The sequence below is a fragment of the Fringilla coelebs genome (assembly GCF_963513975.1).
Source record: "Fringilla coelebs genome assembly, chromosome: 13".
NCBI lineage: Eukaryota > Metazoa > Chordata > Aves > Passeriformes > Fringillidae > Fringilla > Fringilla coelebs.
In genome coordinates, this window is record NC_140039.1 from 6158440 (window position 1) to 6177368 (window position 18929).

At 42.4% G+C, this 18929-nt stretch overlaps 1 protein-coding gene across 1 annotated transcript in view; it reads right to left on the bottom strand.

The window, feature by feature from the left end:
- Window positions 1–18489, bottom strand: part of DOCK3 (dedicator of cytokinesis 3) — a gene marked incomplete at both ends in the record, with an annotated part of 180583 nt that extends 162094 nt beyond the window's left edge. Inside the window, one exon of the mRNA XM_084214222.1 lies at window positions 18453–18489. Coding sequence (XP_084070348.1) covers window positions 18453–18489 — 37 coding nt within the window. The remainder of the gene's footprint in view (window positions 1–18452) is intronic.
- Window positions 18490–18929: the final 440 nt, after the last annotated feature.

Here is an 18929-nt window from a genome sequence, read left to right on the forward strand (position 1 = left end):
CACAGTGTATAATGATATATTCTTCAGCTATATTTATCAAAATACAAGATGGGCATGGACATGGGTAGTTCCCTCAACATGAGATGTGAGAACAAAGGGTGAATTGCAGGTAAGGTCCTACCTGCCCCCGGGCCCAGCGTTAAAAACTCCCCCAGGCACAGACTGAATGCAAGCAGTCCAGTAAAACTTGCTCTAGGTAAACACACCCTCAGGAGAGCTCCCCTGTCCGTCACCTCCACACCCCGGAGCATTACAAGCAGAATCCCACGAGCTGAAACAGTGACCCCCAGTGGGCACCATCCTCTTCTCCAAGAGAACACTCACTCCCCTTGGAATGCAAACACTCCAGCTGTGGTCAAGGCGCTCCCATGTGATGGAAGCACATTTCACAGAATATTCTGAGTTGGAAGAGACCCACCAGGATCATTGAGTCCAACTCAAGTGAATGGCCCATAGAAGGATTAAACCCACAGCCCTGGAGTTCCCAGCACCATGCTCCAACCAGCTGAGTCCAGCTCCTCCCTAAAGATCCTCCCATGCCAAAGCCATGAATCCCTTCTCACTGCACATGAAGCAGACAGGCTGAAGCCCAGGGGAAGAGCACCATGGAACCCAAGACTCCCACCTGCAGCATGTACCACGAGGTAGGTCTCTTGAACCTCGAATTTCTAAGAAATAATGAGAAACGCAAAGACAAAACTTCCACCGAAACAAAACTGCATTTTAACCCTTTGCACGCACTTCATAATGGGCATAGGAAAGGAAGAACAAACTACACCCATCAGGCAAACACCCAGATGAGGCCAATACAAGAAAGAGTGAAAGAAAGATCTAAAGGGAACCAAATGGCATCAAATGCTTGCATTTCCCCAGTGAGATTCAATGCAGAATTTAATCCCAAGAGTTAAGAACTCAGAATTTCATCAAGAAGCCTAAACTGCTCTCTCAGATCTTATGGCCCAGCAGAAGTCACCGTCAGTTAAATGAGGCTTTAAATTCTTGTTTACATCAGAGGCGGGAGAAACACAAGAACTGGCTCCAGACTGGAAAAATGCAGACAGCATAATCCAACAAAAACTAAGCTCATCAGCATTTTGGATCCATTCTTCACCCATGAAGAAATCATAAATATGGATTTCAACGAAAGAAAAACTACTGAAAGCCTCTCCCAAAGTGCAGGAACACTGACAACTGAAATGATGAACTGGCAGGACATAATCAAACCTCCAATGGTTTTTCCTTTTTTTTTTTTTTTTGTCTCTTCAGTATTTTAAATAGCTGGATCCTTTAAATACAGAAAATGCTTTCTTTTTTCTAATTTGCAATTTTACCAAACTAAGAACATACAAGTTGATTCGCAAAATACCGCAAAGTCCTGTATTAAAATGTGATTTTTTTCAGTTCAAACCAACAAAACCACTAAAAAAATTCATGTATGTATCAAAAAGGGGAATTTCAAACAGCTTGAGTAAAAAGCTACCTTTGAAAACACCAGAAAACAAAATAGAGAAGTATTATTATTATTATTATGTATTATTACAGTAATTAGATATTCATTTATGAGAGTCATTTTAGACACATTATTAATTTTAAGAATTAATATAGGCATGATAATACTAAAAGCCAGTTTCCAGACCATTTCCATCTTTTCTGAACATGCCATGGATCTCATGACAGAGATACCAGCCATAGAACATGTGGGTGTTACTGGTTGTAGACAATAGAAAAGTTAAATCATGGAGGAAAAACAACTCGACTGGTCTTACTCAGCCAAGCCCAACAAGAAACAGTAACTCTGAAAAGCATTATTGCATGCTAACATTGCATTAGAAGCTCTGAATTAACAAACAGCAGCTGACTTCCTAAGACAATTATTTACTATATTAAAGCTACTGAATCAAGGATGCAGCTGGGAAAGAAATTACCCATTGTTTGGCCGTCAAATATCTGCCTATTATGTAATAATACAGGTGAGTTTGGAATAAAAGCTAAAGGAAAGGTACCAGGAAAAGATAGTACCAAGGTTTTTTTCAATTGCTGATAGAGTAATTTTTTAAAATATGGTCAAGAATGGTGACTTTACTATATTTAGCCTTACAGAAAGTAATTCTAATTGATGTGCTAGTTTACAGATACAAACTGTCCATTTTTAATAGGATTCTACTGGTCACACAAAGAACATCTGACAGAACGACTCTACAATATGTAACTGGCTCTTCAGAATTCAGAGCACTCTGTTCACAAGAAAAACAAAGCTCTTTTCTTAGGTCTACTTCACTCAAAAAAAATACTAAATAAGCAAAAATTACAAAACAGAAATTAACTGATTCCATCAGCTCTAGATACAATCTTGGTGATCATACTCAATTAGAAAATTAATTCTCATACAAAAGTAACAGTCCCCCTTCATTCTCAATACAACAGCATTGAATTGAATTCCTTTTGTAATCATCAATAAATGATGTTAGTCTCTTCTGTTTGACAATTTTAATAATCAATCCGTAGGACTGGTGAATAGCAATAGAGGTATTATTGAAACAGTGGAAGACAAATCTCAAGAGTAAATGATTTTCCAGCCACACTAAATCGAAGTCAGGAAAAATTAAAGTATCCAAGCAAACTGACCCAATAGACCAAACTGTCTTGCTAAACTGTGTAACAAGAACAAAATTTAACACTTCTGAAATAAAAAAGAATTGTAAAAACAACTCCTGATTATGACAGAATCATAGAAATTTAAGGCTCTTTTATAGTTTGATTTATTATTCCAACAATTACTTCCAAAAAAGTTATGGATCTTACTCATTTGTTAAGCTAAAAATGCATTATGTAAGACAATCTTATTTATAGAGTGCCTTTTAGGTACACAGTTCTTAGCATCTTTATTTGAAAAATATGATCACAAATATAAATGACAAATGCAGAGTAATTCAACTATTCTGAAGAAAACCATTTACAGAGAGGACTCTCAAAACTGATTTCTTTCCTTTCCACAGAGAAATTCTTTACTCTACATGATCACCTACAAACTGTCCATCAATCCATAAGCTTCCATCATTTCTTACAAGATCCACATCCTCAGTCACCAGAACACACAAGTAACACACCATCAAAACAGGCACAAAGCTCAGCTTTTACCCACCAGTTTACAGATCTGACTGATCCCTCTTGGACTCCAGGACACACTGCTGAAATATTTAATATCCATTTTCAGATATGAAGCCCCTTGCTATCATTCAGCTCTATAAGGAGGTCATAGTTCCCCTCACAAAGTCATTTCAGCCAGCAGTTACAGCCAACACTTGCCAAAGAGGAAAGCTTTGAAAAAGCACCACATGCCATGTGATCCAGGAATTATCTCCAAGACTGAAGTCCCTTATCTGTGGTACTTAAAGTGGACCACAGCGAAGGAAATCCTTCCCTCTTCCCCTCTGGAACTTATCAGTAAGAAAGGCACAAACCAGCTCACACAGGCACTGACTCTCATGCTGTACCAGAACATACGAAGGGATTGTGGGGTACACATATAAGAACAGATGGCATTGGTATAATTGTTTCAAAAGTCAAGGGTCCAGGAGATGGCAGATTTTGCCTTGCCCGTGGATATGCCCTGACACAGTATAATATAAACAGCTGCATTGCAAGGCATCAGCAGCAGAGAAACTGCATGAAAAGATAACCAGGACTTGTTAAGCCAATGCATCTTTGCACACCTTTGATTCCTCCTGTGCTCCACCTAAAGCATCTCCTTGCTGTGTGAACAAAGACAATCCAATTGATACAATTCAGGAGCTTTTACAAACTATGATCTCAAACAGCCCCTGTCAATAGCTCTTGAAGAAACTGTACTTGGCTGTGATTAAGGGGAAGGTGTTTGCACAGATAAATAATCAGCAAAGTGATGTGAAATAAAAGAGCCATTTTTCTCAGTGAGGACAGATTGAGCAGCAAGCTCTGAGGGGATCTCTACTGGAATCTTTCCTGTTTCAAGTATTCTTAAATAATTCAAAAAAGCTCAGTGTTTAGAGAAGCTACAAAGTTTATAAGGCCACTCAGGCTATTCAGAGTAACAAAGAGCTATAGATGGACCCAAGCTCCACAAGCAGAACTGGCAGATGAGCAGTGTTCAGTTCACCTGTGTGCCATTCCACAAGGATTGTTCATCCTCACCTCACACACGAAATCATCATCTCCTCCCTTGCTAGTGCCACACTGAGTGGAACCCTGGAATGTCAAAGGTCTTACCATAAAATTCAGTGCTCAGCCACTGTCAGAGACCAACCCACATCATACAGAATATTGTCTTGGGGAGAAAGGGAAGACACCATTACCCACAGTACTGCATAAAATTCCCAATGAACCCCATGTGCCAGTTCTCCCCTTTGCCAAAAAGGACTGAACAGCATAAGAACAGGTAGAAAGAAGTGACAAAGAACATAGCAAGGACTGAATAAGGACTTTAATGTGATTGATTGTTAACCAAGACAGGACTTCTGTACCAGGAAGGCTGAAAGAGTGGAGAGGGGTGCAGACAGAAGGTGCACAGGGAACTGTTGCTATCCTCCTCTTCCAGTTCAAAAAGCAGAGCAGTGTCAAATGAAGCAGCAGAGTTCAGAACTTAATTAAAGTACTTTTCCACACAGTGCACAAACTGTGAAACTCCTCATGAGATTCTGTGGGTGACAGAAATTAAATAACCATTCAAGCTCCAAGGCCAACAGACAAATCCATGGATGTGCCCCACCCTCGGCTCTGCAAGGTCCCAGGAAGCAGCGGAGCCTGGGGAAAGCTCCACCCCACTGCAGCCACGGCCAGGACAGGACACCGGGGCTGCGATTATCAAGGAGTCACCGCCTGAGCTCTGCTGTCCTGTGCTAGTGACTGCTTTGGGACCTCATCTGAACACCAGGATGGCAAAGAGGAGGGCACAACTCACAGAGAAATGCTGAAACACATTTCACCTGGGTCATTGTTGCTTTCTGCTGCCAGCCACACAGGTGGTTTCATTTTTGCGGTGATATAATTTAAATGTATCTTGCTCTTCTAATTCTTACCAATTCAGGTTCCCGTGTCCCAACCTGCCCACCCAGTCTCACCTGGGCTGCAATGATGCCACTGATCATTTCTCTTCTCACATGGATGCCAATGCCCTGATAACAACAGTAATAGAAATGTGCCACATTTGTCACATCAACAGTGGGAAAACCCAGGACAACACCAGGGAAACGCCAGAGAATTACCCAGCCCAACACATCCAGCTGCTTCTCCCCTTAAAACATCTTTTTTTTTCTTAGCATTTACTCCAAGTTATGCAATGAACTGACAGGGCTATATGCCTTCCCATGTACTTGCTTATTTTTTTAACCTATTTCTACACATTTCACTGAAGACTACAAAAATATTTTGATCTTGCATAATGTTCTATTTACACTACATAATATCAGTTCAGCTCATGAGTAATTTGTTTATTTTCACAAAGGAACAGAGCCCTTTCCCTCCTCACTGTCCAAGATGTAACAATGAAAATCAGAAGAACTTATTTAAGTGAGGGCTGAGAAACAAAATCAGTTCAAGAGCTTTCCATGTTTACATTGTTTCTTTTTCCTTCTTCAAATCTAAACTGTGTCTCTAAATCATTAAATTGGGCTTTTAAAAATTACTATTTATTTCCCAGATTTTCACATCCACAATAGAAATCATTGCTAGAGGAACAGATCCAATATGCTAAACCACATTTTGATTTTTCTTTATCATAAGATGTTGGTAAGGCCATGATTTAATGGACTCTATGGGTTCATTTGGGGGTGAAAATTGTAATTTCGTGAATTTTCAACACATCTCCATTTACAACAGACAGATCTTCTTGGACTTCGCAACAGTTTTTTCCAATTCTCAATTCATTGTTAATATTATCATCTGCCTTATTAAAATTCTGGTAGCCTGCAATATTTTTAGATGACACTTGCAGAACAGGTTAAAGTATTTTAAAGCTAAAAATTAAAGTAATTTAATTTTTATAAAAAATTACTGAGTGTACTACACTTGGCTTTCAGTTATTCAGATAATGCACTGACCATCCCTCAGTAGATCTTCAAGCAAACCCATTCCAGGAGGAATGGCAGGGAGAACACATGGGAGAGGCACAGCTGCAGCTGTATTGCTCCATACCCAAAATACCTTGACAAGGTATAATCACACCAAGCAGACACTGAATTGTGCTCTGTGCTACAAACGTCAAAGTTCCCAAGTTCTCTGATGGTGTAATTTATGCTTTATAACACATAAGCATGTTTTAAACTCACACCTCTTTCATACCAGCTAAGAATTTGGAGTATGTGTTTACTGAGGGTAAACACAAACTCTGAAATTTCACAGTCCTTATACAGCATTTTGTATTCAACTGCTACTCATTGTCACCAGCTAACACAGAACACAAGTCAATCTCTGAGCTTAAGATTGATTTAGATTGGTTAGTATTAAAGATTGAATTAAATACTAGATCAATATTAAATTATCTAGTATTTAATATTTAAGAAAATAATGTAATTACTCCAAACTGATAAACTAATATTATGATGAGCACGTATCTTTCCCTAAAATAATTTTTCCAATTAATCTGACTATTAAAAGTGTCTAGTATGACAGAATATATGCTAAGTTCAAGAGCTGAATAAGATAAACTTTATTTTCTTCCCTATAACACCCAGGTGATAATAAAGGCTCCATGTAACCCAAAAGTCACCGGGTGAGACCAAAGATGGCTCTAAATCCAACACCTTTTCCCTAACAGAAGCTAAAACAAGGAGGGGAATGAAGGGTATTAGAAAAGGGCAAGGATTTGCCTTCCTCCAACTTGAGACAGCTGTGGACTGGGCCTTCCTAAAAGAAGGTTTTTATTTGTATTAATTTTATATATGTATTTAGTAGCATTTTCTATACATTTTCTTCTCTGGAGCCACCCAAATGTTGTGGAACCACATCCACTTTTAACAGCCCCATCAGCCCAGAACTCCACACGTCTCTTCCATCACACAGAAATGGGGGTTCACTTGCTTGGCTCCTGTGTCACAAGCGCTCCCAGGAATGGTATTAAACAAGTGAGCCAACAATTTTTATTCTTCCACTCCATGGTATTTGTGTTTTGAGAATTTTCTAAGCTACCTTTGCTTAATAATGTATTTTCCAAGAAGAGCAGATGTGGATTTTTTGCATTTAGGGATGGCAGAGGGAACAGTCTCCAGGCTAGGGCAGGATGACTGGGCAGGAAAACCAGCAGTGACACAAATTATCCCACAGAGGACAAGAGAGAGGCGAGATTTAGCTTTACCTTTCTGCGAGGCAACTGTGTTGCACAACCACGCCTACGGGCAGCACTGAATTAATTAATACTTGCAAACCTCCCCATACCTTCCAGTCTGAGCCTCTCTCAGAACCACAAACCTTTTCCCAGCAAAAAGGAGAAGTTCTTGAACACAGAAAATTGTGGGTTTAATAATTTAAAATAACAAGATGTAGTTTATGATGAAAAAAATCCTTTCACATTTTTAAAACAAAATAAAAGGCCAACATTATTAATTTTTTCCTTTGTGGAACTGCTTGATTAAACCTGGCAGCTTCATATACTGCACAGTTAGAGTCTGATAATATTTGACAAGGGAGCAGAACCATGAGGAAATGAAAAGAAAAACATTTCCATTTTATTTTACAAATACCTACAATAATGTTTTCACCCTCACAATACACCTTCCAAGTATTTAAATTATTAATTGTGGGTGAGGGTTTCAATTATTTGCCAGAAATGAATCTGAGACTTGCAGATTTATTTGCAAGTCCAGGCCTCATTCAGTAAGTACATCCACAAAGAATACAGGGAACAGACCCCAGGTCCAGCACTTCTAAAACAATCCTGTGTTTAAGCAAGATGACAACATGAATAATTTAAATATGGAAGAGGATATATCCAGTTACACCTTAAAAACCCAAATAAAACATGAAGTTTTTGCAGAAGGGGCATTTCTTGCAGAGTGCACGGGTACACATGACACAGAACAGGGCTCTAATCCGATTGGAATTGCCAGGCACTAATGTAATACACACACACAAAAAAGATTATCAAAAGCTGATTAAAAGCCATCCAAACATTACAATCGGAGAGTACAGATTAAACAAAAGACATGATTTAGAAGAGGGCTAAATTTTTTTGACCTTATTAAGGGTCTTTATGAACTTTTATGCCAAATCTCAATGAAGAAGAATACACCTCAGAACTGAAAGCAAGGCGTTACACTTTGGGTCCTGTGTATTGCCAAAATTACAGTACAATTAAGTGAAGGTATTTCAGGCTGCCCGGGGAGCAGTGGCAGTTGCTAGGCAGCATCTGCTCCTGTCAGAGATGCTTCTTTCTTTGTGCAGTACAGAACCTCAGCCAGGAATACTGCCACCAATGGATTATTCCAAGGCAGCTTACTGCCATCACATGGCATCTGCAAAGTGCTCACCCGCTGCCTAGCAACACCGCCTCTTTCTACTGAGTCATACCAGCACCAGGACAATATTCCTGCAAAAAAAGAAACAGATGCCTGAGAAGAAAGGTGATCATTCAGTAGCAGAGCAAAGGATTGCAAGCATCCTTCCCCTGCCCTCCAAGATAAAAATAGAGATGGGCTCAAAAATCATGAGCTGTTTAAAATAGTTTTGCACGTCCTGGTGGCAGGAGGTGGGAGAGAAGGAACGGACCAAAACCCACAGCGTTGTCCAGTGCTTTAGCTGCGTTAAGGAACTGGTCTTGAGCTCCCAGCATTGCAAGGATCTATCCTGTTACTTCATCCTCTTCCTGTCACTCTATTCCATCAGCTCATTCACCCATACATCATTCCCTCTATGCAGGAAGCGAATGCAGCAGGCTTTTTCTCCCTTTTAAAGAGAGCAAAGGCTGTTTCAGTTTCTGAAACCTTCTCCCTCTTTCCAACACCCAGCTGGCAAAGAGAACTGGGCACGCTCTGCCCAGAGAGGTGAGGAGCTGCTCTGCACTGCTGCATTCCACAGGCTGCAAACGTGAGCCTGTTGAACACTTAACTGTTCAACAGCAGGAGCAAGGTAAGAAACCAATCAAGTTTTGACTCTCCTGGAGGGTGGAGATTGCACCACCTCTCCAGGCACCCTGCTCCAGGGCTTTCCCACATGAACTGTGGGAATCACTGTCCCTGACTGGAATTCAACTCTGCGGCTCCTCCTTTCACCCTGCAGCTCTGAGAAGTGCCTGGCCCTGTCTTCTCTGCACCTCCCTGGACAGCAGCTATCCATGAGCCAACCCTTTACCCTGCTCCACTTCCCAGGCTGTACCACCCTGGATCTTACAGACCCTCCTCTCTCCCTGTGTTCCCACCTTCTCACCTCACCCCTCGTACTGCGAGGTGCAGCCCCAGAGCAACTAAAGGAGGAAGAGAGCATTTCCATCACCATGCTGGTGCCCAGGAACACAACCAGGGATGCAGCTGCCCACAGGAGAACACCACTGGCTCATGTTCACATATGCAAAACCTCAGGGATCACCCCACAGCACCTTCCAGCCTGCCCCATTCTGCACAGGCTACAGCATGACACTTTCAGATCTCCCACCTATCTGTTAAATAAGTTCTTAACACTTTAAAGCTACATGGGCATTTATGGTCAGTTTGCACATTTTCAATGAGCAGCAGGAAGGGAAAATAGGCCAGATTTATAAAAGTATATTTACCAGCATACAGCTCCTGCATTTTAGCTAAAAACTCTATTTATAGAGTCAGCCTGTACTGGCTGCTACACAAGAACTCTGCTGAAGACATCTATAAAACCTGTCAATCCACCCATAAGAACTTTGACTTTTTTGGTTTGCAACTAAAATACAAAAAAAAAAAAAAGAAAAAAAGCATTTGACTGACAAAATTGAAAATGCTTTCTTTTCACGATTTTTAAGTCTTCCAATCTTTACTGAAGTAAACATGCATTATTTAATGCTATCAGCATCATCTGAGATGTTGGGGAAATCCTCCTTTTCCCTTTTTGTGTCCTCCATACAGGTGGTGGTATTATTATTATAATTTATTTATTTAATAAACTATTTTCCCCTATTAAAAGGAGAATGTGGTCTTCTGCCAGAAATACAGTCACTCCAGAAGTGGAGGAGAAAAAGCCAAAATGAAACCAACCAAACAAACCCAACAAGATCAGTAGTTGCAGTTTGGGGCCTTGCTGTATTGAAGAAAGAGAGAGAAGCCTATTTTCTACCTCCTCTGCCCCAGAGTCCAAACAGAATCTGTTTCTGTGCCTGAAACACAATCTTCCTTAGCATAAACCCCTTGGACCACAGAGATTTCCAAACACTTATCTGTTAAAAAGAAAAACAAGTGGCCCCTCCCCTCAGATGAGTGCACTGGGAAGGGCTGAGCTGAAGTAGCAGGCAGGAGGATGGTGGATGGGTGGATGCAGATCACTGTGCTGTGCCAGGGCAGCTTCCCCAGCAGGCAGGTTTCCAGTGAATGCTCTGCACACACAGCAGGGCCAGGACCTTTCCAGGTCCCAGGACAGCTCCTCCTACTCTAACAAGTGCCTGCTGGAGGAATGGCCTCACAGCATCACCTTTAAACAGAGGCACAAGCACAGAGAGGATTCCCCTCATCTCCCATCACGCCAGGCCCACAGGCAGTGTCCAGCTCCATTCTGTACAGCAACAGCAGATGTCAGGGCAAAATTACCTCACAAAAATATTCATCCTGCTCTAACAGGTCCAGCAGAACTACACTGTTGTATCTTCGGTTTATCAAAATTCAGGCCACCAATCATTCAGATCATGAGCATTTAGAGAAACAAAACAAAAAGATGCACCAAAGTTCAAACCACAGTTTTCAGTAACCCTTTTTTCCAGTAATTCATATTTTTGGATTACTTGTCCCACTCTGGCTGAAACTTTCTCACCTGAGCCTACACTCTGTCCATTTAACACAGCCACACGTACCCAAAGCAGTGCCTAGGTGAAGAAGGCAGCTTTCTGCAGACACTTCCACAGGCATTTTTCTCCACAAAGGAAGAGGTGGGTGAAACAGAAACATCTCCTCCTATCCCCCCACATCCAGACTCAGTTACTGGAAACAGACATTGCTCCCTACAGGGAGTATCCAGCACTGTCTGAGATACTCTCCTATGAAAGGCTCTCTGCTCCCTTCACCACTTGTTTGGGCAGCCCAGCCAGCTCCCACCCCAGCAAGGCAAAGGACCATGTGCACTGTCACCCAAACAGTCATATATCACTTGCAACTGCCTTCTATTTCACAGTTCTGGGTTTCTCTGACATGAATTCAAGGGTTCCTTTATCAGGTTCAGAAGACTAAAAGTGCAGGTTCCCATAAACATCTTGTTCATAAACATTTTCAGAGGGAAGAAGGGCCCTGCTGCTCAAAAACACAAGTACAAGAAGTTTCCAGAACAGTGAGGCACCTGCCAAAGCACTCTGTGCTACACTCTGGCACCTTGGGTAGCTCAGGGACTTACATTCAACAGAAAGAAAATAAAATAATTCACCATTCCATCAATTGCCTACTGCCAACACTAAAAGCATTTAGTGCCCAAGATTCCTTGCACTGAAATAAAAATAAAGGTTTGTCTAGATGTTTCAGAAAACACCAGCTCACCTCTGAAAGCACAAAGGCCTGCTTTTAATCACAAAAAGTTAGCTGGCACCACTTGTCATAAGCTTTTCTTAAGGCTTAATATCCAGAAAGACACAAGAAAAGAAAAAGTAGTTAAAAGCTGAAGAGGGACAGAGGGAAGTCTTATCCCTGGAATAAGTAATCACCTCACAACTGCACTGGAAAGCACTCAGTCTGCTCAAAGCCTCAGTTCCCTGCCTTCCAAATATATTCCCTAAGTTTGGACTAAGGACTTATAGTTTGAACAAACACTAAAACATGGCTGAGAGGAAGGAATTATGGCCAAAAAATCTTTAGAGATGTTTTCAGGATCTCAGGAGACCACACAAACTTTATTTTGACATGGAAAAACTTGAACAGAGGCTTGATTTTATCACACACTTGAGTGATATATTTTGTATTTGCCCTGAGGTTCAGTGAGCAGACAGAATTTGAAACAGAACAAGGTGAAAAATGTTGTGAGATTAAGGTTGATGCATAAATTAAAAACAATCAGTGGAAAGACCACTGTCAATCACAATTGGTTTTGGAATAAGATCCCATGGTGTGCTTCCTTTGGCCTCTTCCTAAGTGCATAGCACAGCTGAGAGAAGAACACAACAAACTTAGTAACCACACAAATTTAAAAAATAATTTCTCTGGAGAAGGAGGGAAAAGTTGCATCAGTCTCTTCAAGAGCTAAATAATTTTCCACAGACTTCCCATTCTTTGGTGTTTTCACACCCACATCTGAAAAGTGTTCCTGTTTCTCAAGAGAACAAATCTATGGAATACATATGGCCACCAATAACACCAGTTGTTGGTCCCATCAGGCAGTTACAGCTCTTCTGTATGAGAACCATTTCCAAATAACTATTTAATGTGTTAATCATAAAAGCTTGTCTATCTACATGTCACTGTGCATATGAACACAGAACACTTCCTCATTCCCAATCATCCCCCTCTTGTGGGTTTTGAAATGCCAGCAAACATGTGGTAGAGAATTTTCTAATTAAAAATTCTGGTAATAGTCCTTACACGTTTCCCTGATGTCTGCATTGGAGTCTGACTTGTTAAGGGCAGAACTGCTGCAAAAAAGGCTTTGCAAGGGTAGTGGGACCCAAGTCCAGCTGAGCTATGCTACTGACTGTGCCCTAAGGAAGCTGCTTTCAGAGGACTAATAAAAAGTCATCCTTCCTCTATTCCCACATACAGCTGCAAACCACAACCTGCACCATCACCCCATACTCACACACCAACCTTCTATCCCTTAAATGGTTCAAAAGTAAAATTTTAAATTTCCACTAATTTCACTCTGAACACTTGAACAATGAATTTAAACTCAAAGCACACAACACCTGACAGAACCTGATTCACCTTTTTTTTTTTCAGCTAGTCAGAAGCTTTTAATTTGCACTACTATGCCCAGAAATTCCAATTTCAAGTTCTTCCCCACCCAACGCTATTTCCATTAAACATGGAGGAAAAGTTGTCCAAGATTGCCAACTCACATCATCAAATGTCTCTTGTTACTGGATGTATTGTTAGGTGAGGACAGAAAGCCTGAATATCAAAATGTTTCCACCCTTAGAAAATCATTCTAAAAACAAAATCCCTTCTGTGCTGGGGATAAGCTCGGGGAGAAAGTGCTTTTGCCCCCACCTTACTGGCCAGTGGCTGAAGTCCTGCCGGTCTTAACTGAATATTTAATACAGCACATTAACAAAGAAATTGAGAAAATTGCTCCAAAACCCATCAAATCATCCAAATTTGAACCCCATATTTCACTGCTGTCACTTCTTACTGCAGGATCATCCCCACATACCCATACAAACCATGCAATGAACTGTTAAACATACACATCTCACATCTTGCCTTTGTGAGCAATTTGCTTCTCAACTTCATTCTTCCTGTATTTAGAAAGTTTTGGCTAATTTCTATTGCAAATGCATTTGTGGACAACTGGTATTTAGATAATCTCACAGTAGTGATATCTTACAGGTTAATTCTCATCCAGTTCTGCAAATGAGCTCTTCATGAGAGCTGGTCTAACCAATATCTTTGGCTTAGTCTTTTCTAGGATAGACAAGCCAAACGATATTAATCTCTTACCCAAAAGAGGACATATAATCTCCAAGTTCTATCAGCACCCACAGAATTCCAGATTTACCCTACTCTGGAGCTGAAGTTGCCCACCACATTTAATGACACTTCAGTAACCTCTCCTGTCTATATGATAGTATCCCATCAGGTGCATCTTGGGAGCTGCTCTTTTCCAGAGACATTTCAAGGTGTGATTCATTTCCCATCCAGTTAAATAACACATATACATTTCCTTTATGATCCCTTTGCTCATTTTTAAGGCCTACAGGTTAAAAAAAAGGCCCTTAGGAGCAAAGTACTGAATGGAAATTACCCCAGTCCCTGGATCATCCCATTTTCCTGAGCAAGTCCCCAGGTACCAGCAGCACTTCCCAAAGCAGTGGAGCACAGAAGATTTTAAAGTGCATCCATGCACGTAGCTTTGGTTCCAAAACAGATCCCTGAAGAATATCCTTAGTCACCTCCCTCCTGCTGCCAGACAATTACATCCCCTGGCACAGGGACACAGGAGAGAAAATGAAATATAACCTATTTCATTTTCCTAACACAGCACCTGATGCAAGGATTGATATTGCTTCCCATACAAACAATGGGCATTTTCCTAATTTGGGAGAGGGACTTTTCTCTACCTCTCTGAAACTTTTCATTTTTAAACCTGTAACAAACCACTCCAGTGAGCGAGTGAAACCACAGTGCCACTCACAGCCCCCTTCAGCAGCTGCCTCTTGTGTGAACAGCTAAGGCAGGGTCTTTGCCAAAAGCCCTGAGGAAGGAAGGAAGACTTTAAGTTCTGCAGTCCTGTTTTTCCGAGCATAAATATGAACTGGAAGTGTGCAAGCCAAGGTTTAGTGGCAAGGGGGAAAAAATGAAAATTAAGATACTGATCAAAAAGCTGCAGTACAAAACCATAACTAGGACATTGTGATGTTCCATCCCTTCTCAGTAAGAACAAGGCAAAGTTTAGTTGTATCTGTGGTTATGGAATTATTTTTCATTGTTATCAAGTAAGCAGTGAAAATAAAGATTCAAAAAGCATTTTAAAATAACAGATTTTAACCCTAATTCTTTGAATAAACTAAGAACAGATTCTGTTGATGCAGGCAGGTTCTCCTTCTCCTCCATTACTTAATACATATTTAATATGGTCAGCCATAAGAAGTGGTTTGTTGATACAACATGAATCACATTAAAAAACAAAAAAAACCAACCAACCAAACAAAAACTTTTCTGAGAGCCACCTAAATGTGCTCCTTGCACAAAAATAAAAGAGCAAAAACTGACAGCCTAATGAAATAATCAGCTCTTACATAGCCAAATATTGTTTACTAGAGTTCTATTTAACTTTTTATTTTAATACATTAATATTTAATATTTGCTTTTTAAGACTAAACTAACTAATCAGATCACTTTATTAAATAATTTCTTAGAGACAGAGACTGCTTTAAAAATACTAAAACACTAGAGGGCTAGAGAGCATTATCTTCAATAATCAGCTCAGAATTTTTATTAACTGTGTTCATCACTGGCCATTTTAAGCACCTGTGGAAGAACTGTCTGCTTTGCTTCAGCAAGTCTCAAGTTTTAAAAGTAGAGTTAGGATTATAGGCACCGAATATAAGTATTTCTAAATAGAGGGGAATTACTCACAACAGCTACCAGGTAGTTGCCATAGCAGCTGAGAAATAAAATCAAGGAAGATCTTCAAGGTTGTTAGGAGAGTGTTTAATTTATTTAGAAATATCCTGAGCAACCTTTTAATATCTTTGCTGCAGATGCAAGCAGTGATTTGTATGAGAACTGGGCAATGCAATAGTGTTCTACAACTGCAAGTGTCGAAAACTTCTTTTAATTGCAGGTAGGTACAGAGAGCTCCAGAACTGGCCAAAAGGCACCAACGTTCCCATCAGGAAATTTCACATATTCTCCTGCAGCCAAGAGCCAGGAATATCTGCTGAGGGCTCCAGCAAGCACAGGAGAAATGCCTTTGATGCTCCCTGGAAGCCAGTGCGGAACACAAAGCCCTTCCATAGCCAGGTGTTGAGAGGGGAACGTGGTGTCTCTCTGAAGGATCAGTTTCTGTGAATTATCACCTCTGAGCCAGCCACCCAGGTAGGGCAGCAGAGCACAACCTACTTTCAACAAAGACAACAGCATCAGAATGAACCACTTTAAATGGTACTTTCCCTTGTCTGGGTACACAAGAACAGCTATGTCTAGGGCTTGGATGCCCAGATGTGCCTTTCTGTTCCACCAGAAACCTCTTTGTGGTATTCTAGCTGCAGAAAAACCGATCCCGCTCAGCTTACACCAACAGGGACAGAAAGATAACTGCCTTAACCCAAAGGCAAATCTTGAAACTTTGCATGGTTTAGCAGGAGCACAGAGAAAACACACAGTGGTTTTTTTGGACAGAGACTGCTCTAACCAAACCCAAACTACTAAAGCCCAAAGGCATAAGCTCAGAACAGTGACTCATGCCAAGAAGATTATTTTTGCACATATTACTTGTGGAATCAGGATAATTTACACTGCTATTTCCCCTCCCCTCCCCCCCCTTTTTTTTGCCAGTGCACCTCCCAGCAGCAAACCCTCAGGTCCTCACTTTCTGCAGACTATTTGCTTCAAAATACACAAAAATTACCCTTCCAGCCAGAAATGACAAATCTACCTTGGAGAAACTGAAATGCCACTCCTTACTTGCAGTAACTAAACCCCAGGTATAAGCAGCATTTTTCACCTATTTTCCTTCTCTGGAGGATTATCAACAAATTTCAATTACAGGAAAAGTAATTAAAGCTACTCAAGAATAAAAAAAGCTTGCCTAGAGATCACCAAAACTTGCACAACTCTGCTGTTACCTCAGCCCTACCTACAGGTGTGCTGTCTGCAAAAGAAAAATCCCCATCCTTAGAGGAATATTCTCCAGCCCAGGGAACATCATTGAAATCACAATTGTTTTCATTCACTGCTCTCCCTTCCACATGCCTCTTCCAGACTTGTTTACAACCTGACTGGAGATTTCCCAGCTTTTCTTTTCAAATATCTGAGTAAAAAAAATCAGTTCACCTGTTTTTGGATCAAGGTAAAACAAGGATTTTCTTATTTGAGCACATGGGCCTAACACAAAAACAAACACTGCCTATCAAACCCTATGACAAGGCAAAGAAAAACAACTACAGAAACAGAAGGACAACAACAAGATTTGGAAGACAGATAATTATTTTCAGAAGCATCCATTACAATTAGAGCAGTCGGTTTCATCCTAGGGTAACAGAGGTGCCCAGCAGATGAGATATGAAAAAAAGTACAGCATCAACTACATTAAAAAACCCCAGCAAAACAATTTGGTATTCCTGAATGCATCCAGCTGGGATGTATCAGGGCTTGTTAACTTCATATACTCCCAGTGACCAACAGACACAGCAACAGGATTGGAGGCAACGACTCCCAGGTGTTATTTCCTGCCACTTGTTTTTATTACCCTACACTTACAGGTTCTCATCTGATGCTGCATTTGAATTTATTTTTTTTAAACAAAAGTGATTTGCTTCATCTCTCTTTACTATGAAGACAAGTGGGATGTACTAAGCAAAATATTTGCTGTACAAGATGAAAAATTAACAAGTAGTTTTTTATTATTAAATTAACAGAAAGCATTTTAACAAAGAGGCATTAAGGCTATTCATTACTCACAAGTTAATTGCCAAAATCCCACTTTAACAGTTCCGGTGAACAGATCATGTAGCAAATTTGTTGATACTATTTTAAATATTTTGTAGAAATCAATCATCACTGCACACTGTGGAACTTAAAAATCAATATGCACAACTGATAACTATAAATTTAATGAGGCGTTTAAGTAACTAATCAGGGTAGCAGTAGTAGCTTTTATTATTATAATACAAATCAACAGTTTAAAACAAATTAAATCGAAATGAGCAAGAGCGAAGTAAAAGAAATTCTGTATCTTCCACTTCATTAGATGTAACGTTTCTGCTTTTATCAGGGATTTACACGCTAAAATAATAAACCAAAGCCGCCAACGGTGAAGCCTCAGATTAGAGCAACCACGATGCCAGACGACTGTAAAATCTGATTTCCCAAAACAACGAAAAAGCAGCGCAGTCCGCACGCACAGAGGCCCCGCTCCCGGCCCGCCGCAGCCCCCGGCCCGGCCGCCCCCTCGTCCCCGCGGCCGGGCAGGTGCAGCACCGACGCCCCCTAAAGACACCGCGGCGCCGCCGGCCCCTTCCCAACTCCATCCACACATCGCCTCGCTCCGCAGATAGAAACGCAGGGAAAAGGGAACCGCGCGCTTAAGTAGATTAAGGGCTCAGCAACTCGTTTTCTGATTATTTGTGCGATCCCGACCCCAGCGCGGGCCCCCGAACTCCGCTTGTCTCTCGCGTCGCCGCGGCGGCGCTCGGGGAAATAACGCGAAGCGAAGCACACGCAGAGCGCATCCAGCGGTGCGGGCAGGGCAGGGGAGGCAGCGCCGGGCAGCCCCCACAGCCCCGCAGGCAGCGCTGCCCCCATCCCGGCTCCACCTGAGGGGCAGCGCCGCGACCACCGCCGGCCCCGGGGGAGGGGAACAGCCGCCCCCCCCCACACGCACAACAGAGCCCCGGGGTCCTGCGGGGAGAGGAGGGGGCAAGCGGGGCGGGGGAGGGATGCGGCAGCACCTACCCACGCCGTATTTCTCCTCCTCGGTGGGACTCCACATGCTGCCGGATGGCTCGGCCGCGGCCGCCGGTCCCCGGGCAGAGCGCGGCGGGCGGGCGGGCGCCGCTCATCGAGCGGGGGCGGCTTCTCCTCCCCCCGCGCTCAGCGGGGGCGCCGCGTCGGCAGCCCCCGCTCCACGCTCCTGCCGGGGCTGCCCTCAGGGGTCGCTTCGCCGCTGCCGGGGGGCGGGGGGGAGGTCGCCCCCCGCCCGCCCGGGTGGTACCGGCCGCCGCGCCGCTCCTCTCCGCGGCCGCTCGCCGCCGGCCCGGCGTCTCTCCTCGCGCGGCCCCCGCGGGCTCCGGTCCTGCCGACGCGGCGGCCCCGCGGAGCTCGGCGACCCCGGGCCCCCCTCCTCGTCGTTCTCGTTCTCCTCCTCCTCCTTCCGAGCCGCCGCTCCCGCCGCCGCCGCCTGAAGGACTCGGGGCTGCCGCGCCCCCCCTC